Raw genomic sequence first — 26,204 nt, 5'->3', positions numbered from 1 at the left:
TTCAAGCATGCATTTCTCATGGTGTTTCCATATTTTTGTCCAACCTCTGAATAAATACAACAATGCAACGAACCCAAGGAACATTTACAAAGAAATGAATTATACAGCCCATGTATCTCATGATATCACTGGACACATAACATTTTAAACCCACCTGAATTGCACTTTTATCATTTGGATGTTCTTTTCTGCAGCATAATGTATGTTCTATATTCTAGTATACACATATAAACCTTGTTTTCCATATTCCATTATATTCAATATTTATATACCTATCATATTTATAGCAATGACTGCCGAAGACGTGTCTGGAGACGCCTCAGACAGCGATGGGATGCCAACGCGACTGTCGCCCGCCATACGGCCCGCTGCTCTGGGGTGCCGTTTCATTTCATAGCAGGAGCCCTTTGATTGTCAGCCGCGGCACCCTTACAGCACAGCGGTATGCCGTCGATATTCTACGCTTCGTTTTTGAGCCGTGGCGTTTTGCTTGCGCGCCAGCGTATTTGCAAGTACCTCGCCTTCGCGCTCTTATCTTTGCTTGTTGCGTGTACTGAGTCTCGCTGGAGGAGTTAACTGGTTGCTCTCGCCAAGGGACGTGTACAGTTGGCGTTCGATGTTACCTGAAGCCGGAGTGCGCTTGTGGTGGAGCGGGAACCGACCACGCGTGTATGGGGCAGCTTGGTGGAGAGCCTTTCCTGTCGCCTGCGAGCAGGCATACATTTCCATTCATTTCAGCCACACACTGCAGTTGGGCCACAGTGTAGGAAGATGTAGAGATGTTTGTTTGACACACATACTACAGGTGGATTCTCAGTTACAGAAATGTAAAACTGAAAATTGATCTACATTGTTAATGTTCCTGTCTAATACTCAATGCATTTAATAATGATCAGTTGTCTACTCACAAAAACAATATTTGTCTTTGTCCTAGGATATTCCATTAATGTGTTAAAAACAATGCCTTATTACATTCAAGTAATAAAATAATTATACCTCTAAGCAAAATGCAATCCTGATGAAGCATTATTACTCAGTTACCATTGAGAAAGTCTACCCGCTGGTAACCAGCTAATGTATACCCATGCAGTGATGCTTGTCTCTGAAGTACACTGGTTCAAATCCTGGCTGTGCAGAAATTTTGACTGCCAGTATTTGGCCAGCCAAGGGAGGAGAGGTGATGCTATAAAGTTTCTGATCACCAGTGCTTGTGCTAATGTCCTGGATTAAATCCCATGCTTCTCAACATGGCATAAAGTCGGGGTATGAGACACTGTTGAGAGTGACCCACTCATCACTCCATCCCTATGTCACCTGACCATACACATCTACAGCAATCTACAACTACATCTATACTTTGCAAACCACCGTGAGGTGCATGGCAGAGGGTATGTCCCACTGAACCAGATATTAGGGCTTCTTCCTGTTCCACAGCCTACCCTGCTTGAATAATACCAAGAGGATGGCATGGTTAATGTCTCCATCAGATGAATGGATCAATATCAATAGTGTCACATGCCCCACAATTACATTGCAGTTAAAGACTGTGTACACTATGTTTCTATATTTTCAGTTTATTATAGATGCAGGCCTCATGTAGAGCAGCTAGCCCACAATGTGCTACTTGTACCATAAACAAATTTAATTCAGAAAAATCATCTGAGAGATGAAAGTGGCAAGTTGGAAGCTTAAATTTTCAGGTACATACCTCTCCTTTTTAATCTTTCACAACTTATCCCTGTTTCTTCCTGAGGATGTAACTAATGGTTCGAAAAGATAAGATATGTACTGTCATATGTGACTGTCAGCAGCACTAAATAGTCTCCTCCTGACAGTAAGCAATGGTCATAAATTGTCTCATAATTCTGTAGTATGCATTATGCCATAGTAAAACAAACTGAATACAGTTTGAAAACAGGTATTCAAGTGGTTCACTTCCAATAGCAACAATCTTTTAAAAAAAACTGAGTTTCCAATTAATCAATACCGACAAAAAAGTCTACTTGCCAGCTTGAGGAAGATGTAAGATTTGAAAATGTGAATAGCAAATAGGCAGAAATTTAATTTTTTTTACTGTGAGAAAGTAAGGAAAATACAGAGAAAGCTATAGGCAAATTTTTAAATGTCTGCAGGAAACCTAGAATCTGGTATTAGTAAATAAAATTAAAATAAATACAGTGCTAGAAGCAGTTACACAACATTCTTAGGACACAAATATCATCGTAGATTATTTAGATAGAAAAGCAGTACATCCTCATCCTCATCATCACCATTACCAACACCATCAACCATTTGACATCCACTGCTAGAAGTAGGCCTCCTCTACACGATCCCATGACTTACAGCCTTCAGTTTTAAGATTCATGTTGCCCCAACATGTTTTCTAATGTTATCTAGTTATATACCTCCTTCCATGAGACTGTCATCTTGGTCTTTTCTTGTGTCTTGCGAAGCAGTAACCTCTTTAGTTAATCTATTGTACTCTCAACTTTCTTGTCAATACCAGTTTCATTTTCAGTAAATTCATAATTATGCGATTCAGTTACTGTAGCAGATGTTCTAACTAACATTTTGTGTTACATCTTGTTTTCCCTGGAAGTTTTAATCTGCATTTGTTATAAATTACTCAGTTTTTGAGTTTGCTAACAACTATAATTAACATCAAAACATTCTAGGAAACTACTGTAGTTATTTTTACCACAGATTTTTGTATCACCTTAACAGAAATCTTGTTTTGTGTATCTGCTTCAATTCTTATACGGAATTAGCAACTTAGCTCTACAGATTAAAGGATAATCTAAAGGTTTAATTTAAAGTCCTTTGTTTACTGCCTTGTAATACATTGCATCAGTCAAAATGGGGCCCCACTGTGGATGCCGTTCTCGAACACAGCACGAGTTGGTTGACATTCGTAAGCAGCTGGAAATTGACCTGACTATTGTCAAATGATTGACAGCTGCTGCAAATCGGTGTGTTGGAAGAGCTCCTGGGAGTCATGTACCTGTGTTCATTTTACCAGAGATACCTCAAATACTATCCTCTCCTGTGGATCCTGTCTCCTCTGCCGAAAGTACAAGATCTGTCATTACCTGTCCACTTGACTGCAAGTGGCTTGTCAGTGGTAGGTCTAGGCGCTTGTAAAGGGTGGACAGGGACCAGGGTGGGCTCAGGGTGCTGTACCAATCGCCCTAGCCAATGAGTTCGAGGTGCTGTCTTTCACGCACACTGAAACTGTGCCTGTGAGACTCACTTCACCTGTTGTGGGGAAATCTGTTCTGTCCAGTGTCAGGAGGTGGCAAACGCAAAAGGGTAGTAGTCCAGTAATCGTCGGCAGTTCATACGTTATGGCAAATAATGGTACCCCTTAGGGAAATGGCAGCAAGGGACAGGAAAGGATACCAGGTGTACTCACTGTATATGCCTGGGGGCCTCATTCAACATGTTGAAGAGGCTATTACAGCAGCCATTGAGGGAACAGGGTGCAACCAACTGCAGGTTGTGGCATACATTGGAACAAATATGACTTCTGTCTGGGTTCTGAAGTCATTCTTGGGTCATTCCAGTGATTGGCAGAGAAGACCAGCCCTGTGTGTAAAGAGTTTCAATGAAGCTCACAATCTGCAGCATTGTCCGCAGAACTGATTGTGGCCCTTTAGTTCTGAGTTGAGTGGAAGGACTGAACCAGAGACTTTGAAAGTTCCGTGCAAGCTAGGCTGTAACTTCCTAGACATACACCACAGGGTTGAGAACTGTATCGTCCCCCTAATAGGTCAGGTGTGCACTACACAACAGAGGCTGCTACTCAGATAGCTCACTGTGTGCGGAGTGCACACACAGGTTTTTTTAGGTGTCTCTCAATCCAATACAGCAACAGACAATAGCTGTAGGAAACCCAGAAGTATAAAACAAATGCCTTCCACAGGTTAGAGTATTAAAATCTTACTGATAAACTGCCAAAGTATTCACAACAATGTGCCAGAGTTTCAAGCGCTCATGAAAAGCAGTGAAGCTCACATAATACTAGGTACGGAAACCTTGTTGAAACCTGAAATTGACAGCAGTGAGATTTTTGGGGAAAATTTAAGTATATATCGAAAGGATAGGCAAATTGGAAATGGAGGTAGTGTATTTGTCACAGTAGACAAAAAACTCAAATCCACCGAGATAGAAACTGAAGATACATGTGAGATTGTTTCAGCAAGACTCAGTATCAGTGGTGGGCATGAAATGATAATTAGATCCTTCTATCACCCATCAGACTCATCTCCAGTAGCATATATGTATGTAAACAGCTATACATCTTCACTGAACTACAACAATCTATCAATCATGTTTGCTGCATCTGCACATTACCTACCTCAGTTAATTAATAGAGTAATTTTCAACAAAAGAACCTCAAGAATGAGAGTCTCTAACTCATGAATGAGCCTGTTTTACACAGCACTCAGAGGCAACACGCACTGCTCATGTAAGCCTTGAGAACTTACACTCTGCTGCCCCTCAGGGGCATAACCAATAATAAAAGACACATATCAATGCCAGAAAGCATTAGTGAACATTTTGTCACAAACAAAAGTTGTTACGATGTGATCTCTCACCCTTAGACATCTTATGTGATGACTTTGGAAACCCTGTATAACAGCAGTTATGATTCAAAATTGTAAAATCATGCTTTTTTTTTATTAATGTACTGTTTTGTTATATTTTGTGAGTGAAGCTTCTTTCCCTCTTTTGGTGTGTGGTTATCTTTTATTCCTTCATTGGAGATGATCTCAGATTATTGTTGTGTACCTAACAGTAACACAGTTTTACAAATAAAAGTAGTCTTCAGAGAAACTAATGTAATTTAAAATATGATAATGGAAAGCCCTTGACAGAACACAGAAACCTGAATGAGGAAAAAAATACTCATCACATAAAGACAGCACTGAGTAGCATATATGTACGTAAACAGCTATAGATCTGCTATTTCACAAGGTGGGGCAGTGACTGAAACACTGGACTGACATTTAAGGGGGAATGCATTTCAAATCACAGTTTCACAATCCAGATTTAATTTACCTTCGTTTGCAACGAGAAGAATGTAGGATGGTTCCTTTCAAAGAGAGAGAGAGAGAGAGAGAGAGACAGACAGAGAGAACTTCCCTCTTCATCATTGCCCATTCTGAGTTGGAGCTTTGTCTCCAATGTCCTCAGCCTAGGTAGGACATTCTGCCGTCTTGCTATGTCAGCTGCACAATCTGCACCATTAATGCCAAAAACACAGTTGAAAGCAACTGTGTCAAACACCAACATTGTTTCAAACAGTGTACAACTTCCTGTGTGGACATGGGGCTGAACTTTGGGAACTGCTCCACAACTAACTTGCATGCCACCTTACAAAACTCACTTTTCTGTACTGTGCCATTTGAACTCTCTCTCCTACACATTCTGTGGCTATGCAACATTCCCATGCTGAACACACACTGTTCCTAATTTTCCATTTTCTGTCTGCATCTCCCCAAATACTTGTTCTTCCACATGATCCACTGATCCACCCATCACAATAAATTTATAATTTTACTGTCCTTTGTTTCTTGTGTATGCTAAGCTAAATTTTTTCATCTTTTGCCATTTCTCTTATGTGGGCTGTAGTGTGATCAGACACTTTACTTACTACTTTCCTGGGCCTTACATCTCCCCTCCATTTCTTTGCCAGAATAATTCCTATGAGAACCACTTGGTTGATTTCCTCCTCCATCCTCATCCTGTGTGTGTGTGTGTGTGTGTGTGTGTGTGTGTGTGTGTGTGTGTGTGTGTGTGTTTTGTGATACAGTTTATTTTTACATGGAATTATTAGATAATAGTGAAATCAACTGTGGTACAATAATTACAGAATATATAATATCGCAATCAATGAAAGCTTTTCTTATGCCTGAAACAAAAAGGAGTAATTTTGTACTAATAAATTTTTGAACTGTTAATACATTACATACCAGCTTGTGTCCCACATTCATGTGTATTGCATGTTCTTCGTGCAGGTGGTCGAAGTTCCTCTGGACAGTTATTTGCCAACTTCTGCTTTTCATCAAGGCAATGTACTTCACGACTTTGTTCACCGGTGCCACACGTTCTAGAACACTGAAAATGAGAGAAAGAAATATTATTCACTAGAGTTTCTGTAAGAAACATATAATTAACGGAAGACTTTTAAAGAAGAACTGAAAGTTGAACAACATTGAAAGTAAAGTTTGTGTTATACGCATTACGTGAGGTAGTGCTCAGTGATGTCAAAAATTCTTGCAATGAGATGTATGTCATTTCTACTTAACAAGAATAGACATAACAAACTGATGGTAAGCTAATTTCATTTTTATTTTCATTCTCGTGATTTTGTTCTGTTTAAAACTCTCTTTCTCCATGTAATGTATTGTTCTCCTTCTAGTTATAGCTGTCACATACTTTGCTCCCTTTTTACAGAAATAATCTCCTCCTCCTCCTTATTACTCTTTCCTACTTTGATCTGATTCTACAGTAATAACACCCTCTTTGTCATAGGTGACACACTGATTTCTTTCTCACTTCCTTAGTGTTGCATCTTGCATGCTGTGCTTTATGTGACAAATGACACTGATACATAGCACCAGAAGGGTAACTTTAGAATTTGTAGCCTGATAAGCAGAAAGCTGTAGATACGACTCAGCAGATTTTTTTAAATTCTTTTTCTGGAAAACATTACACTAAAGTTCTGCAGTGGATAATACTAGCACCTTATCCTCTTTCTGAGCTTAACATCTCACTCATTATGGAAGGATACTGACTCAACATTTCAGGTATGCTAAAGAGGAAGTTGTGATACCAAAATGGAAACCAAATATCATCACCATGGGCCTTTTGACAGCCAGTAGTTTGTGGATTTAATGTGTGCAATGATTGGTGTTTTGGTGGCAGAGTAGCACCAGCACTGGACATTACAAAGTAATATGTGCATAATATATGCAGTGATTTGTGTTGAAAGATGACTAAACAATTACAAATTAAAAATTACTAGCATTATATATTATGTAACAACTTCTTTGCAAGTATGTATGAGCAACACAGTAATGTACACTTGGAACACTGAATCAGATTGCACTTGTTTAAACAGATTTTGAGAGGATTTTTAAACAGTATTTAGCATGGTGGAGGCCTTAATCTGTGTCATTTACATAAATTACTTAAGGCAAATGCCAGGATGGTTCCTGCTATAATGCCTTCCTTGTCAAAAGTAGACCTGCAGTAAGTAAATACCTGCTTATATGATTTCTATTTTTCTGAAACTGTAATACCATGATATGTCCAATATCTTTGCATAAGTGGTCCACAGATATTAACTGCTGTTATTACTACTGTGTCCTTACAATTCTTTTCAAATGAACTGTTTCTACGTAATACTATACAAATATTATGAAAGAATACATAAAATTCAAGTGATAATCAGTTTCACAATAATAGCAAATACACTAGATATTACTGTGGTGGTAAATAGCTGGATTAGCAGTTTTTTGGAGCTTTGAACTGTAGACTACAGAGAGATCTTCACATGTATCATCAATATACACTGAGATGAGAAAAGTCAGGGGATAGTGATATGCGCATTTTCAGATGGTGGTAGTATCATGTACACGAGATATGAAAGGGCAGTGAAATGGCAGAGCTGTCATTTTCACTCAGGTGATTCACATGATAAGGTTTCTGACATGATTACAGCCACATGGCAGGAACTGACAGGCTTTGAACACAGAATGGTAGCTGCTGCCAGACACATGAGCAATTCCATTTCAGAAATCATTAGGGTCTTCAATATTCCGAGATATACGGTGTCAAGAATACCTAATTTCTGGCATTACCTCTCATCATGGACAACACAGGCACTAACAGCCTTCACCTAACAGCTGAGAGCAGCAGTGTTTGCAAGGAGTTGTCAGCTAACAGACAAGCAAAACTGCTTCAAATAACTGCAGATATCAATGTGGGATGTACAATGGACCTATCTGTTAGGGCAGTGCACCAAAATTTGGCATTAATGGGCTATAGCAGAAGTTGACTGACACAAGTGGTTTTGCTAACAGAGTGACATCATCAGCAGCGTCTCTCCTGGGCTCGTGACCATATCAGTTGGACCCCTGACTACTGGAAAACTGCAGCCTAGTCAGGTGAGTCCTGATTTTAGTTGGTAATAGCTGATGGTAGGTTTCGAGTGTGGCACAGACCCCATGAAGCCAAGTACTAAGGTTGTCAACAAGGCACTGTGCAAGCTGGTGGTGGCTCCATAATGATGTGGACTGTATTAAAATGGAATAGACTGGATTCCCTGGTCCAACTGAACTGATCATTGACTGGAAATGGTTATGTTCAGCTATTTGCACTTCTTATTAACAACAATGTCATGTTACCATGCACTTCGTATTAACAACAATGTCATGTCACCATGCCACAATAGTTTGCGACTTGTTGGAATAATATTCTGGACAATTCGAGTGATTGATTTGGCCAACCACATCACCTGACATGAATCGCATCAAATATTTATGGTACATAATCAAGAGATCAGTTCGTGCATAACATGCATAACACCCTGGCAACAATTTTGCAATCATGGATGGCTAAAGAGGCAGGATGGCTCAAATTTCAGCAGGGGACTTCCAACAACTCGTTGAATCCATGCCACATCGAGATGCTGCACTATGCGGAGCAGAAGGGAGTCTGATATGATTTTGTCACATCAGTGTACAATATACCTTATGACATGAAGTATGCAGTAGTAAAATTTCCATGAATAAATGCATATCCTCTCATGATCTTTACTTGTGAACTTCATGCTATTGCTTTAGCATTGGATCCTGCTTAAGCTGTAATACAACGTATAAAATGGAAGACATCCCTTACACATAAAACAAATGAAGAGAAAAACAGAGTAGCATACCACTTATTCTCAAGTGAATGGGATAAGAGATAACTGATTCAGGAAATGATGCTGGTGATTGGAAATAAAATACCAATAGCAATATTTTTTCTTTTAGAGTTCATTTTCAAGACTGTCACCACCAACTTGAATGCAGTTTGCAGCAAACAGAGGCAGATGTTAAGCAGTTAATCATACTTGCATCCACAAAAACACTTAAAACTAGTGCAAGCAAACTGCCCTGGTTTTCAATGTTTCTTTGGTATCATGCAAGACTGATTAGATATGATTCATTAATGTACTGTACCAAAAATTGTGATGAATGCAAAAGAGTTTCCACTAGTTTGAGAGCACAGTCAAACCGTTGCAACATTGCATATTGAGTGAGGGGCCACAAGCAGAGGGGTGAGATACTGTGTCTCTCCCCCCTCGCTGAGTTCACTTAGAGATGTGCATGACCTACAGACAGAGACAGCAATAAAAAATTATTTTGTACATCTGAATATGCAATTACTATTTTAGTTGACAGTATTTTTCACTTTTAACTGAATCAAGCTGTCACATTGTTCAAACTAGAATCTGTCAAAGAATATTAAACATTTAACTTCAATTACATTCTGTCCTGTTCTGTCATAAGTTTCTGGAAATAAATGGGAACTCTTGTAAATTGAAATGGTTTGTCTCTTATCTATAGCTACGCTACAAATGAAAGAGTGTTTGTGTAAAAAATGGCAGATCTTGTAAATTGAAATAGTTTTTATCTTATCTGTGGTTTTATCACAAAGAAAATAGTGACACTGTTCTCTGATATGATTGCGTTACAGCTACACACACTGTGAGCAATATAAGATCATAGAAAGATATGGCTTTTTGTGAAGAAGTTTTCTGAAATTGGAAAAAAAAATTACACAAGCAGAGACTTTTTCAACAAGAGTCTGTAGCAATTATTCAGCAATGTAAGAATAACAAGCCTACAATTGGCCAACTTGTGCAGCATCTGCTAGCCAATCAGGAGAAATGAATGCTTTACTAGTATTAATTAGTTCACCCAGATTCCTGGGTATGACAGGGAATGCTCTGAGAGGCTATGAAAAGAACATTGGAAACCTCATGGTCTTCTTGATGAGAGGAAGGATGATTTGCCACAACTGAAGTTCTGGCTGAAATGCTGTGATACTTGGTTGGTGCTATCAATACAAAATGAGAACTGGAAACAATGCCTTGCATGTTACACTATGCAGCAAATAAAAATTCCCCATTTTATAGAATTATGGTAGATTCAATGACAGAAATGATTGACCAGGAGCAGCTCCCTCTTTGTGCACATTCTGCTGACACTTAACAGGAGATAGAACAGAAAAAAAAAATTCAAATTTTTATCTCGTTATAAAATTTGCAATTTTTCTGAATAAAATGATGTATATATCACTTACAAAATAACATGGACAGTATTTTATCTTTTTTGAAAAATATAATCCATACCGGTTGAGAATGTTAAAATTTTTAGGTGCATTACTTCAAGAGTTAATAAAATCGATAATTTTTATATAGAAGGCTGTAGATTGCTGTGTTATAAATGTTAAATTACGTGTTTTTACTGGTAGCACTGTCAAAAACTGTATTGTATCATTTCATAGTATAAACATGCGTTGTATGTTGAAGTGCTAACATTTTTCTGAGGAAAAGTGATGAACAGATTGGTCAATCTCTCAAAAAGTAAAGTACGACACCAAAACGAAGTGTTTTTAAAAACGTGGATTTCATGGTAATAGATTTTCGAATAAAGGGGAACACTGTGTTCAACATGTAGCACGTGAAGTCACAGAAAATTAAATATAGGCAAGCTCATCAATATCTAGAGAAACACCCATTAGTGCTTTGAAGATTAAAATAAAACGCTGTGATACACAGTTTTCTCAAAACGAAAGTGATCTAAATGGTAAGTTAGGTTATATTCTGAGATTTACGCATCCTAACAAGGGTGTTAGGTGAATGTGTGTGTTGTAAAATATGTGGAGGGCCAGTTAGCTTACATGAAGACAGAGAGGTATCAATTAGACTAGCCAGGAAACTTATCATTAATTGTGCCAGTTGTAAATATACTCATTCATTTTGGAATTCTGATAAGTGTAAATACAATTATTTTGAAGTAAATGTTAGGTGGTTTTATGGATTGAGAGCTATTGGCAAAGGACACACTGCAGCAAAAACAATGTTTGCCGTGATGAATGTGCCACGCCCACCTTGTAAAATCGACAAGTATGCAGGATTTTTTGGAGCTGCTGTGGGATCTGTTGCATGTGAGTCAATGAAGGGTGCTGCAAACAAAGCTGTTGAAATAAATGATGGTATGAATGACATGCCAGTAACTTTTGATGGCACTTTGCAGAAGTGCAGCTACGGTTCTAAGAATTCTGTTGCTATGGTGACCAGGGTGGAAAGGTAGGTATAAGTGTAAATCAGGGAATGAAGAAGGGCATATCTGTGACAGAAATTATGAAGGAATGAGTGGTGGTGTGGATGCCTCTGCAGCTATTGAAATTTTTAGTCTATATGTGAATGAAAGGGGCGTATGTTACACTAACTTCTTAGGTGATGGAGACTCAAAAGCATATAGCAGTGTAGTAGCCACTCAGCCTTGTGGTGAGAAGATTATCGCAAAACTGGAATGTGTTAGTCATGTCCAGAAGAGGATGGGCACCAGGCTGAGGAAGTTGAAACGAAGTTTGAGAGACAAGAAACTTTCTGATGGTAAAACCATACGAGGCAGGCTGAAAGACAAAATGATTGAGGAACTACAGCAGTATTATGGGATGGTCATTATAAATAATACTGAGGATTTGCGAAAAATGAAGCAGGCAGTATGGTCTACCTTCTTCCACAGGCTGTCAACTGATGAAAAACCAGTACACCACCTTTGCCCTCCTGGACCTGACTCATGGTGCAATTACTGCAATGCCCAGCACTCAAACAGTTCATACAGTCATAAACTTCCATCCCAGCAGCAGTCATGGGTATATAACCTATTTACAGGGACCTGGAAAATCTTGAATTGCTGAAGAAGTGTCTGCATGGTCAGACTCAAAATCCCAATGAGTCGTTCAGTAATCTTATATGGACTCGCTTACCAAAAAATGTTTTTGTTGGAATGAAGACACTAAAGTCAGGGGTCAGTGATGCTGTTATTGCTTTTAATGATGGCATCATTGGTAGGGTGAAAGTGCTATAGCATATGGGAATCAATCCTAGAGCAAACTCCACCAGTGAATTTGAACGGATGGACAAGGTTCGCATTGGTAAAGCAGAATATGCATCACAGTTGGCCACTAAGGAGTCCAGAAAACTTGGAAAAAGATATACAGTATGGTGCAGGGTGCTTCTGAGTGACTAAAAATTAGGCATATATTAAGTGAGTTACAGTCTTCTGAAACTTTGGAAGCCCCTCCTGAAAATTTACATTTTCTGTTGCATTCTTCCCTAAATCTCAGAAAACCACTTCAAGTAGTGTATTCAAATTTTCAGGGAGTAATAACATACATATTCTGAGTCTACTGAACTAAAAGAAGATCATAATGTTATGTATAATTAAAATTATTTAGGATAATGGACAAACAAAGTACACAAAATTTTAATCCTGTTCAGACTTCAAGAAGGATATAATAATTCCGATCCCAAAGAAAGCATGTGTTGACAGATGTGAAAATTACTGACTCCCTTTCAAATTCTGAAGGTGGCAGGGGTAAAATACAGGGAGCGAAAGGCTATTTACAATTTGTACAGAAACCAGATCGCAGTTATAAGAGTTGAGGGACATGAAAGGGAAGCAGTGGTTGGGAAGGGAGTGAGATAGGGTTGTAGCCTCTCCCCAATGTTATTCAATCTGTATATTGAGCAAGCAGTAAAGGAAACAAAACAAAAATTCGGAGTAGGTATTAAAATCCATGGCGAAGAAATAAAAACTTTGAGGGTTGCCGATGATATTGTCCAATGATATTGTAATTCTGTCAGAGACAGCAAAGGACTTGGAAGAGCAGTTGAACGGAATGGACAGTGTCTTGAAAGGAGGATATAAGATGAACATCAACAAAAGCAAAATGAGGATAATGGAATGTAGTCGAATTAAGTCGGGTGATGCTGAGGGAATTAGATTAGGAAATGAGACATTTAAAGTAGTAAAGAAGTTTTGCTATTTGGGGAGCAAAATAACTGATGATGGTCGAAGTAGGGAGGATATAAAATGTAGACTGGCAATGGCAAGGAAAGCATTTCTGAAGAAGAGAAATTTGTTAACATTGAGTATAGATTTAAGTGTAAGGAAGTCATTTCTGAAAGTATTTGTATGGAGTATAGCCATGTATGGAAGAGAAACATGGGCAATAAATAGTTTGGACAAGAAGAGAATAGAAGCTTTCGAAATATGGTGCTACAGAAGAATGCTGAAGAATAGATGGGTAGATCACATAACTAATGAGGAGGTATTGAATATAATTGGGGGGAAGAGGATTTTGTGGCACAACTTGACTAGAAGAAGGGATCGGCTGGTAGGACATGTTCTAGGGCATCAAGGGATCACCAATTTAGTATTGGAGGGCAGCGTGGAGGGTAAAAATCGTAGAGGGAGACCAAGAGATGAATACACTAAGCAGATTCAGAAAGAAAGTAGGTTGCAGTAGGTACTGGGAGATGAAGAAGCTTGCACAGGATAGAGTAGCATGGAAAGCTGCATCAAACCAGTCTCAGGACTGAAGACCACAACAACAACAATTAAAAAAACGTTGTATTTCCAAAAGCAGTGGCTGAAATGCAATTATTGTGGTTCAGTAGACTCAGAACATACAGTTTAATATCCTGTAAAAGTTTCACGTCAATGGCTACAGTGGTTCCTGAAATACCAAGCCAAGTCACTAAATTTAACATTGTCGGGATAGAATGTTCCAACTCCCCTTATGTTTATCTGTATGACTAATATGTCTGCGTAGATCTAGGGAGTAAAGGAAATCCTTCTCAAGACCAGCCAAAGACCTGTTACATCCACTACAGTAATCATTGTTTGGATTTTGCACTACAGGAAGTTTCAAGAAGCCATGCTCCATTGTGTGATATCTTGGTAACTAAAAAAGCTGTCTCAAATACAATTCTGGAATCCACAAAAAAGAAAAACATAGACACAGATGTTGTTCTGCCATCTGGTGTCAACAAGATGAATCTGGAAGTTCACTGGCTGATACAAGTGTGTGTGGTTCAAAGAGGTATGTAACATAGCAGAGCGAATTTTACCAACAGAAGTATACAATATGTCTGTTTAATAAAAATCCTGATACACTGTAGTTTTGTTGTATGAATGTATTTTCGCTACCATGTACTGATTTTCAACTTACACTAATCATTGTGTAAAGGTGCTGGGAATTGTAACTGACTTACAGAATGAGGTATGTTAATAGAATCTACCAAGATGACAGAACAATGTGGTCATTACATATGCACTGGAGCACATTTATTTGAATGGAATGATAGAGATTTGACATTGGATTTCATCTTACTGTAAGTAATTAGAATGAGCATTTGTTTTTGATGAAAACTAACATATTTCTACATTAATCACTAAAGCTATAATAATGTATGGAAAGTTTTGTTTGAGAATAATGAATTATTTATGAATACAGGAGATGACTCACTGAAAGGCAGAAGTGCTGCATCATCGACAGGTACACAAACAAAAGGTACAGGGTTTTACTTTGCTAGCTTTCAGAATGAAATTCCTTTGTCAAGCTGCTGCTTGAGGGAAAGTGGGGAGCCATCTGTGAGCTAGCTAGGGGTGCAGGTACAGGAGGTAGGAGGCAGACGGTTGGACACATGATTTTACAGACCAGGGTATGAGCTGGCACGACACAACGAGCTGATGAGTATTGGCCAGGGTACTGGAACAGGGGATGAGAAAGCTGGTGGTGGTGGGGAGGATCCAGATGGCACAGGTTGTGCAGCAGCCACTGAAATCTCACATGTTCTGATCTGCTGCACAATGCCCCATTGTGCGGTCTACCTTGTTTTTGGTGACAGTTTAGCAGTGGCCAGAGCACAACATGTGAGAATGTGAGATTTCAATGGTTGCTTCACAACCTGTGGCATCTGGATCCTCCATGCCACCAGCAGGTGTGTGTGTGTGTGGAGGGGGGGGGGGGGGGGGAGTGGATGTGCATGAGTGGGTCTCAGTACCCCTGCCCAATGCATGTCACCTACTCGTGTCCTACCATTTCAAGCCCTAGTCTGTGAAATTACGTGTCCAGATGTCTGTCATCCCTAGATAGCCCATAGATGGCCCCCCACTTTCTCACCCCACCCCTCCCTGCACCCCCAACTCACCACAATACCCCAACCACGGGCAAGGAAAGAGCTGGCAGAGAGACGTGTGTGTGTGTGTGTGTGTGTGTGTGTGTGTGTGTGTGTGTGTGTGTGTGTGTGTGTGTGTGTCTTTCTCATACAGCCTAAGAGAGGAATTTCATTCTGAAAGCTACCAAAGCAAAGCTCTGTACCTTTTGTTTGTGCAACTGTTGACAACGCTGTGCTTCTGGCTTTCGGTGAGTCCTCTCCTTTATTCGTAAATAATTCATTGATCATTAAAGGGATTTACTTTACAAAAATAATCATAGGAAATATTTTTCTGTACAAAAAATTCTTTAGTATTTGGTAAATGTGTTATCACAAATAAATTATTTTGTACAGGTTTTTGTTCATTGTGAGAGTTGATGTAATGACAATTATAACAATACCATAAGTATGATTTATTGTCAAGAATCTATATAAGGGCCAGTCTTAGGCCAAAGGGAGTTAGTTGTTGCAGAGTTATTGTAAGGTAACATTTGTGACCCATATGTTAGTTGCCTGAAGTGAAATTTGTTAATAAATTAAAAAATTATTTAACATCGATGCTAAAATTTATTCAGAAAGTATTAAATCTATTCTACGTCATGTACATAACTAACAAAAAGGACATCCGCGACTCTCACTGTGAAAAAGAACGAAAATTTATCGTAAACAACAACTCTAATCAATATCAGTCTTTTTCAAGGTAAATATACAAGAAATAGTACCATGTTCCCTGCTTCAGATATTGCAATAATCTCATTTAATTATTCTTGAGAAAACTGCAATTTATTACTAAAAACTTTGTGTTAATTTTTCTTATATATTTATAGCAGGAACACCACAGCCATAAAGGTAAAATCTTTGAAATATTTCAGGGAAAACAGTGACTGGGTCCAGAAAACAGTGAGTGAAGTATTAATCCACAGAGCTCAGTTAGAGAAGAATGGCAGTCAGCCTTTTACGGCTGTGTGAAGTGGATTGAAAATTTTTAGACATTTTTTTTTTTATACAGCAATCACTATTGAAATGTTTGGATTATATGAAAAACTGGCCAGATCTCCACAGAATCCCAATTTTAATGCATACAGAGTGAAACATTCTAAAAGCAGCACTTTCAAAACCTAGGGCTGCAGAACTGTTTGATGTGTTGTTAGAGAAAGCCAATGATTACTCTAAAACCTAATTTTGCAAGACCCATATCTCTCACAGCCAAGATAAATACCAGGCAGAATGCAATACACACAAATGTCATCTGTTCATAAAGAATTGTCTCATGAAAGAAAATTTAAGGAAGGAGTGTTTGAAACTGTTTAAAGGATCTAAAGTGACTTTCACATCTTGAAAACACACTTGTTATGTTCTCCCAAACAAATCTTTCAGTTAATTTATGTTTGAAAGGGCTGCTTTGGACACACACACACACAGCAAATTTTAACCTCGCAGGCATCATGTACAGTTCAAAATGCAGTGAAGTATTGTGACTAGAGTACAAACATGTAATGTATCTTCTATTGGAAGACTACTTAATGCTTAGTGTGGCAGGCTTAAAGAACTGTTTCAGGAAGCTATTTGCTTGATCATTGTGATTATTGCAGTTAAAGTATCATAAGAATGCTCTGAGAGGTCATCAGAATCTTACAATGACTCTAAACTTCCCTCAGAGCCACAATGGCAAAATAGAGACTCAACCGGCTCCTCTTCATTTGTGTTCATCAAGACATGGCTGTAAAAATTATCTTACAGGCCTAATTTTTAAAAATATCGTTTCCTCAAATTGATGAAAGAAAAGCCATGTTCAGAAATCATACTTAGGATTTTTGGGGTCTAGAAGCAAACAAAATAAAGGCCTTCTTTTTTTTCAGTCAGAAGTGTTATGCAATGTTTCTAAAATAATAAATACTGTTAATAATAATGACAGATTTATCTATGATTGGTTGTTATTGGGTGGTGCAATAAATAGGAAATGTTTATAAATGGTCTCAGAGAAAAGTAAGGTAATTGCTGTAGTGCCTCGAGAATTTCAGGATAAATTCTAGAGACACTCATATTTCCACCGTCTTGCACATGTGTTACTTTAAAGACGAGTGTGTGAAAGTGCAACTGTGTCTACTGCACCACGATTATGTGTGTGCAGGACTGGCGGTCTTGTCTGTGGAAGTGAAAATATAGTGAGATTGGTTCAGAAGTATCCTGAGTGTAGGGAGTTATTTTAAGAGTACAAAAAGTTCCTCCAAAACAGCATCTTATCTTCGGAGAAGAAGTTGGGCAGAAAATCGCAGCCGGCTATCCTGAAAAGAAGATCGGCGAAATAACTCCTCATAAGCTCAATAATAAAGTGGGTGTGTGAGTCTGGCACACTAGCACCACACTGCTCCCTCTAGTCGCCAGAAACCGCCAGATTGCTTCTCTTTGAAGGAAAAACAAACATAGCCCTGACCGCCAAACACCTTCCCACACTACCTAAATTCATATTTGTTTTGGTGAAACTTTTATATCTAATTCATGTTAAACAAAATCAGTGAATGGTTTTCCTACCCCCACCCCCCAAATAATCAGTGTACAGAATTACTTGTCCCTCACCAAATATTAGTTGGCACCCTACTGAATCCTTGTTGTCACCGAGCGAGGTGGCGCAGTGGTTAGACGCTGGACTCGCATTCGGGAGGACGACGGTTCAATCCCGCGTCCGGCCATCCTGATTTAGGTTTTCCGTGATTTCCCTAAATCACTCCAGGCAAATGCCGGGATGGTTCCTTTCAAAGGGCACGGCCGACTTCCTTCCCCGTCCTTCCCTAATCCGGTGAGACCGATGACCTCGCCGTCTGGTCTCCTTCCCTGAAACAACCTACTAACCTTGTTGTCAGGCCACATCCTTCAAGTACCATGACAACAGATTCCATAGGTGCTGTAGATACTGTGCTTCATTGAGATGGTTGTCTGCAATAACTAGCCCAATGAGCTGGGTATTGGGGAAGGTACAATACCTGCTAAATATCACCATTGAAAACTGTTGCTGACAGCAATGTTTAAGATTTTCCTCCCATACATATGAGGGTTGTTACTGTTCCTGATTTTCTGCAGCTTGGAAATGGTTAATAATAGTACCTCCACTTACATGCTGCTGTATTGTCAGAATGGTCTATACTGCCCCCACTTTAAATTTATTTGGACAATATTCTTCATAAGCGGAAAAGGCTCTCCACTGCTTGGATAAAAAAAACTACAGGCTGGTTTTTAATTTACAGATCATGAGATTATAACATTGCAGGTATTAGGAGTAACCTATCTAAGACAGTCAGAAAATCTTTGTGTTCTCCCTTATGGCAGGTCTTGTCATGGGGCAAGCCTCATCAGAGAGGTCCACCACATTAGCGTTTTCCCGTTGCCTTCCACTGATGATGATGAAATGATAATGAGGACAACACAACACCCAGTCCCTGAGCGGAGAAAATTTCCGACCCAGCCAGGAATCGAACCCATGCCCCTTGGCATGAGACACTCAGAATTGTTGTACTTATTTTGTTCAGGGTTCTTCTAATGTACATATGACCCTGTTAACATTCAGATGAACTTCAAGTATGTCATTTTAATATGAGCAGTGGAAAAAGTGCATCAAAATGAAGCTCTACAATATTTTAAGGAATGCAGTGTTTTCCAGGTATCCAGCAGCTGCAGTTTAGGTAAAGCATGGGAACTACACTCAATTCTCTTAACTCATGTTGAGAACTATATCCTGGTTTCAGGAAGGGCATTTGGCTACACACTATGATTAAAGTTGCCAGCAGACCCTCTGGAGACACAAACAAGGCTAGAAAAATGATGATGTTGAAAAACATGTAAACACTCATTCTTTGGTCATGGATAAGTACACTTTAAGCTATTTTTTATAGAAGGGTACAGTCTTCTGGCATTTTCCTCTTTTATAGCGTTTTTATAGTTTAGTAAAGTTTTATTGGTCTTAAATTTCCATGAGATATTGTTTTGTTCTTTGATGGAACACACAAACAGTCTGTTTGGAGTCCAAACAGACAGAAATAAAATCTTAATTCAACACCTGCAGAAGACAAATAGGAAAATTGTTGAAGTATCTTGTAAAGAAAAATGACAACATTTACTCAGCTGCAATCCTAGAAATATTGTTTGAGAGTTCAGAATCTGTAATAACCAATTCCTTGAAAGGAAGTCAATGACACAATCCTAGGTACCTGGAAATCATCATATTTTTGGTTTTTGAAGGTTCTTGTAATGTACACATGTCATTATCAATAATCATATGAACATTATGTTGGTCTCTTCAGTTTTAGCAGAAATATTATTCACAGACTAAATACAAACCATCACAAAGGATTCCAAAGATTTTATATATATATATATATATATATATATATATATATATATATATATATATATATATATATATATATATATATATATATATATATATATATATATATAATAGAAGGAAACATACCACGTGGGAAAAATTATATACAAAAACAAAGATGAGGTGACTTACCGAACGAAAGCGCTGGCAGGTCGATAGACACACAAACAAACACAAACATACACACAAAATTCAAGCTTTCGCAACAAACTGTTGCCTCATCAGGAAAGAGGGAAGGAGAGGGGAAGACGAAAGGAAGTGGGTTTTAAGGGAGAGGGTAAGGAGTCATTCTTATCCCGGGAGCGGAAAGACTTACCTTAGGGGGAAAAAAGGACAGGTATACACTCGCACACACGCACATATCCATCCACACATACAGACACAAGACATGATGTGTGTGTGTGTGTATATATATATATATATATCTAAAAAGAAAGATGTGAAACTTACCAATATATATATATATATATACCAATATATACCAATATATATATATATATATATATATATATATATATATATATATATATATATATATATATATATATATAAAATTTTGCATGAAAAGTTCTGTAGAGAAACAAAGATTTTATAGCACAAGCAAGACACCAGTAATTTCTAACTCTAGTGTTCAAATAATAACATTCTGAAAATTATAAATTACCTGTGACCAGTCAGAGGTGAACCATAACTCAGATGGACAAGTATTGGCTTGACAGTTGCGCTCAGCTGGTGGTTTTAATCCGTGGGGGCAGCTGGAGTCATGAGTTACTCTTTGTTGCCCACGAATAGTCGCAATGCAGATCACAGATCTGGTCTGTCGGCCCAAGCCACATGAACACTATCAACAAAAAGAAATAACAATCACATGTTATTTTAATTTATGATTAAAAAGAATTAACATCCTTCTCCGTCTGACTTTGATTTGATCAGGCTTCAGCAAGTAGCATGTCAATTCACTTTTTTATTTAAAGGAGCCACTTTAAATTTTTCCTCAGTAAATGGATCACACCAGGCATTCCCAACTCATGAAAATCAGAAGTGTAACTGGGAATCCGCTCTCTTTTTCTACGTATGAACATGTGTTGATTGCAAGTAACTGTGGTTTCCAAGCTGTTCATAATTAATTGCAACTAAATTTTGCTCACCACGAATTCATAGTTTTAATTTGATCTGGTAGGGGAACACAAATGATGAACAAACTTATTTAATTAATTCTGTGGCGCATCTGCTCATAACTTCTGGTGCTGACATACGGAAGAGTGTAAAATACAAAACTAGATGTTTTATACTGTAAGGAAATTTTTGTCAGAATATAAATAATTTTGCAGTAAAAGACCACTCACTGAATAGCAGACGCATTGAGCCATTCACAGGTGCCCAAAAAACAAAGAAAACTTTGCAAGCGTTTGGAAGGAATCATTTGACGAGCCAATGAGCTAGCCATCTAGTGATGACTGAACACCTCTACTATTTAGTGAGTGGTCTTCTTTCCCCTAAATTATTTATAACTAAATGTTTTGTCAAGTTATCTCACATCCATCATACCCTGAATAAAAGTCCAGGGAAAACAATTGTCTGCCTGTCAACAAACAGTATACTGATGACTCCAACAGTAAGTATTGCAGGGTAGAAAACTGTCTGTACAACTGTGTTACAAAGTTTAATACCAAAATATAAAATAGTTACAGATAAATAACCAGCATAACAAAATGTTTAAGGAGGTAAGTAAGGTTTTTCTATGGCAGTACTCTAGATTATGTTAGGTCAGTATGTCATCAGGAATTAAATGCAATGGGCGGAGTTCCCACACAGCCATGAGACCGAGTAATTAGGTATCAACTGGAATATAATAAAATACATTGGTACTTGTATTAGACGCTTGTATGACACCACAGAAAAGTCATGAAGTCAGGATGGACAGAATGAAGCCTAACTTCTTCTTCCTTGTTTACATGTAGATCTACTGTATTTAATTGATTTTCCTGCCTCAAATGGCTTTTATGTAGCTGATTACTTTTTGTAAATTGTGACACTATATCATCCAGTTTGATAATGAGTACATAATTAATTAGAGAGGAAGCTGAATATATTTTGTATTATGTGTAAAAGAGAAAACCTCAAAAATTGTAAAGAGTGAAGAGAATCGCAAACTGAGCATGTAAGCCAGTGAAAAGATACTGTGATGAAACTACAGAAGAGGCATGTGCATTTTTAATACAGCTCCTATAAGTGTCCTAAAAAGTGAGGTATTTTGGACCAGTGTTCTGGAAACAGTTCAAATGATGCAACTTGTCATTCTTTTACTATGTCTTTTATTCCAAGAGTACTAGTCCTGCCAGACGTACAACCAAGTCTGTGCAGTTTCTAAACTAGGAGGTATGCATTAGCAGACTGAAGCTATGAATCAAGCCAGGCAGCATGCCTGAGTAGCTCACGTAGAACATTGCCTGTGAAAAGCAAGGGTTACAATTCATATTTCGCCCAGCAATCGATTTTAATTTTTCAAGTAGTTCTCTAATGGGTCAAATAAATGTGACCTACACTGCTGCCGTTCTTTGTACATGTTCAGTATCCCAAGTTGGTCCTTTTTGCTGTTGATGCCATACTCATCTATGATGGGTTGAAAAAGTGTTTTGCATGCAATCTTGTTTGGGGACTGCATTTTCCCAATAGCATACCAATGAACTGAATTCAGCCCTGTTCCTTAACTATTACTGAGCCTATATGATTATTCCACTTCATATCCCTAAAAACTGCTACATCCAGGTATCTGTACAAGTAAGCTGATAAGTCACTGATATTGTGATTGTATGATACTATGTTTTTACATTTTGTTACATGGCAGCTTTACGTTTCTGAACAGTTTAAGTAAGTTGCTTTTCTGTTAATTACTTTAAAAATGTGATAAAGATTTGAGTAGATATCTGTGCAGCTTCTACAGAAAGTACTTGATTCTGGAGGGCTACCGAGTTTTTTGCAATGAAGTTCTTGAATAAAGAGTTCTCAGTTTACTTGCTGCATAAAATTCATATACAATCCCACACTTCCGATGACTGCCTCCATCATCATCATCATCAGGGGCTAAGATTGACTGTGATGAACTGATGAGGCTCCCACTTTTATACCCAAAGGATGCCATCTGGTAGGCTGGATTACCATGACGACAACACAGAAATGGTGCACTCTGGGGTGGTGTCCTCAACATCGATAGATTTTGTTTGCACACTCTATCCAGCATTGCTTGTAGCACTATCCCTCCCTTCAGGCAGTTAAGTGCAAGAGGTCTTCCTCTGTGCTCTTCCTTATTAAGTGCATGCTTCCTTGTGTTACTAAGAGCATAGTCCATGTCTCTACTGAAGTCGTTTTCACATACTCTGATTTCAACTGCTTCCCCTATCACAGAGTCCCTATAGGTCAACAAGTGAGCAAATACTCTTATCTGTTCAAGCAAAATCTTGAGCTTATTTAACAGACTATGCTGTTCCACCACTGATTTATACAAACACCCATATTTAAGGTGATGGTGATGCTTGATGCACCAATTGTCAACAGTCTGTATAGACTGTCCCACAGTATTTTTGCCACACACTCAAGGAATATTATAAATTCCTGGCACTCTCCGGGTGGCATTATCCTTAACTGGTTGCAGCATTTCTTTGATTTTTATGGGTCATCCAAAGACTCATCTGACTGCTTGCCTGTTTAGGACTCCACCAATCTTGCTACACTGCAGGATAGAAGGTCCAGTAGTTGTTGGTCCTCTTGGCATGTTTAAATGACATTGTATCTTGGTTTCCTTGACAGTGCTTATTTAATATCATGGAGAGAATACCCATTCCTTCTGAATGTCATCCTAAGGCTGTTAATTTCAGAGCTGAGGTGATCCTTATCCAAAACAGTCCTCCCACTGTACACTAATATGCTCAGCATAGCTCTCTTTGGAGCTGGGTGGTGAAAGCTATACCCATTATGATACAGGTTTCTGTTTCCTGTACACAGAACAGCCAAGCTGTAAAGATCCACTCGCAAGTATGGCAGAAGTTCCATTCTGTATGGACTGTTGCCATTCGCTGCATTGGGATAACCTGAAATACAGGTATTTGGATAAATCAGCAGTGGCAGGGCACAACCTGTAAGATAAGCACAATATTTCACTTGAGAAAGTGTGAATACTTGCTCACACATCAACCTTTTGGGACTCAGTGACCAAGGAAGCAGTTGAAATTAGTCTATGAGAAAAGAACTCCAATAGAGACATCAGATAAGCACATCACAATGCATGAAAGCAGGCACATGATAAAGAAAGAGCACAGAGGAAGAATTCTTGATGTGAGGGATGGTGCTGCAAGCTAAGCTGGAAAGAGAGCCCAAACAAAATCTGCGAAATTCGAGGGTGCCACTACAGTACATGCCACTTCTTTGTTGTTGTCACGATGTAATCCTGCCAATCACAAGCTGTCCTTTGGGAATAAAACTGGGAGCCTTGCTAATTCAAGCCTGACAATGATGATGGAGACAGTCATCATCTGAATTTGATGTGACAGGTAAACCAGTAACTTTTTATTCATTCTATTTAACTGAACATCTGCAAATACGAACACACACACACACACACACACACACACACACACACACACACACACACACACACACTTGTGCCCTGACATTGTGCTAGTCAGACACGATGCCAGGACTGCATTTTGGCAGGCAGACTAAGGTGGGGTGGGTAAAGGGAGAGAGGCATGAGGCAGAAAGAGGGGGTTGAGTGCAGGTAGCCAGCAACTCAGACGGAGGAAGTATGTATGCTAACTAGGAATGTGGGAGGAAATGATGGCAGGTGCAAGGGTTAGGCATGTGATGCATGGGTACCGAAGGCCCAAGATGAAGGTGACGTGGATTAGGAAGGGGTGAAAGGAACAAGGAAGACAAAGGAAGGTGTGTACTCTAGCTTGACAATGGATTTGTCCCAAAAGCTAGCAAATTTTCGTTCTCTTTTGTGTGTGCCTGTCAACAACTCAACACTTCTGCTATTCAGTGTGTGGTCTCCTTTACTTCTAAATTATTTGTATAAATATTAAGTTAAGCAAATTATAAATTCATAGGCACTGGAAGACAATTTTGGTTTGAAGAAAGGAAATCTTGGCTTTCCTCTTATTGCTTTTATTTTCATAGAAAGCAAGTTTAAAGCAGGTTCTGTAGGTGATGTTTGTAAATAATATTCCAATGGTATTTCATTCTGAACTCTTTCATTTATTTCAATCCTTTATATTACTCTAGATATAGAACTGTGAAGGAAAAATTTTAAGGATGTAGAACAAGTCAAACCGTTAATAGAATACAAGTGAATCATACAAAACATAATTTGTATCAACAGTGAAACACTTGGTGTTACGTAGCAGAATTTTTTCAATCCTTGACTCCAGATATTCAGATAATTTGTAGAGAGAGTGGCTAATGAGTTACATTTTTTAAACTGATTTTTATTGTTAGCAACAAAATCCATAAAGAAGGAGTAACTGTATTGTGAAATGAGTGTAAATACCTAAGGCCTTTAAAAAGGCCTCTGCAAGATGTACGATTACGTACTTTATGCAACATTCCTACTGCTCATTTCAGCTAAATAAACATTTCACTTACTTTGGATGTACCACTGCTAAACCGAGCAAGGTGGCGCAGTGGTTAGCACACTGGACTCGCATTCGGGAGGACGACGGTTCAATCCCGTCTCCGGCCATCCCGATTTAGGTTTTCCGTGATTTCCCTAAATCGTTTCAGGCAAATGCCGGGATGGTTCCTTTGAAAGGGCACGGCCGATTTCTTTCCCAATCCTTCCCTAACCCGAGCTTGCGCTCCATGTCTAATGACCTCGTTGTCGACGGGACGTTAAACACTAACCACCACCACCACCACCACTGCTAAAAATAATTCCATAAGTAACAAGAATTGAAAATATGAAAAAAAGTTGACACACACATTTAGTGCAACAGAGACATGCTTCTTAGGGTAAAATGTGTTAAACTGGACTTCTTAATTAGTTTAATGAAGTGTTGGCTCAATTTTAATTTGTTATTTAACTGGATCCAAAATGGCAACATTTTATCTTTGGAATTTGGCTGTCAAGTAAGCGATAGATGTCTTGTTCATCATATTGTGTGCCAATGACCTGACCTCAATGCCAAAACTATGCACCACATTCTAACTCCAAGCTTCAGTTGGCCAGGACTTTCCTTCTATTTATCTAGAAGTGATGATCCGTCTTCAAGACCAATCTGGTAGTAAAACACAATTCACAAACTCCTCTGCAGAATGAATGTTTCATTCTGAAGCAGCCTCCATGTCTGTATTTCAGCCATTTCTCATTGTATTGTTTTAAGAACTTGTTCAAGTTCAGCAGCTGTGTATCAGGAGGGTCAAACTGTAATTTTGAAATGTAAACAAAATCTATTGTCTTGTTAAAGGTAGCATCACATGACGATAAAGATTTTACTGACTTTTAGTGTTTAAACATTGCTGACAATGTGCTCACTGGAA

General features: G+C 38.6%; 1 protein-coding gene across 1 annotated transcript in view; it reads right to left on the bottom strand.

Annotated features, from left to right (window-relative positions):
- LOC126484166 (ADAMTS-like protein 4) overlaps positions 1–26,204 on the bottom strand; it is a 755,922-nt gene that overhangs the window by 22,083 nt on the left and 707,635 nt on the right. The window contains exons 11-12 of the mRNA XM_050107569.1: positions 20,335–20,511; positions 5,976–6,120 (exon numbers count right to left, since the gene is read on the bottom strand). Coding sequence (XP_049963526.1) covers positions 5,976–6,120; positions 20,335–20,511 — 322 coding nt within the window. The remainder of the gene's footprint in view (positions 1–5,975; positions 6,121–20,334; positions 20,512–26,204) is intronic.

This window comes from Schistocerca serialis, chromosome 6, assembly GCF_023864345.2.
Source record: "Schistocerca serialis cubense isolate TAMUIC-IGC-003099 chromosome 6, iqSchSeri2.2, whole genome shotgun sequence".
NCBI classification, from domain to species: Eukaryota; Metazoa; Arthropoda; class Insecta; order Orthoptera; family Acrididae; genus Schistocerca; species Schistocerca serialis.
The sequence above is the reverse complement of the archived record's forward strand: the minus strand, read 5'-3'. Positions and strand labels throughout refer to the sequence as shown.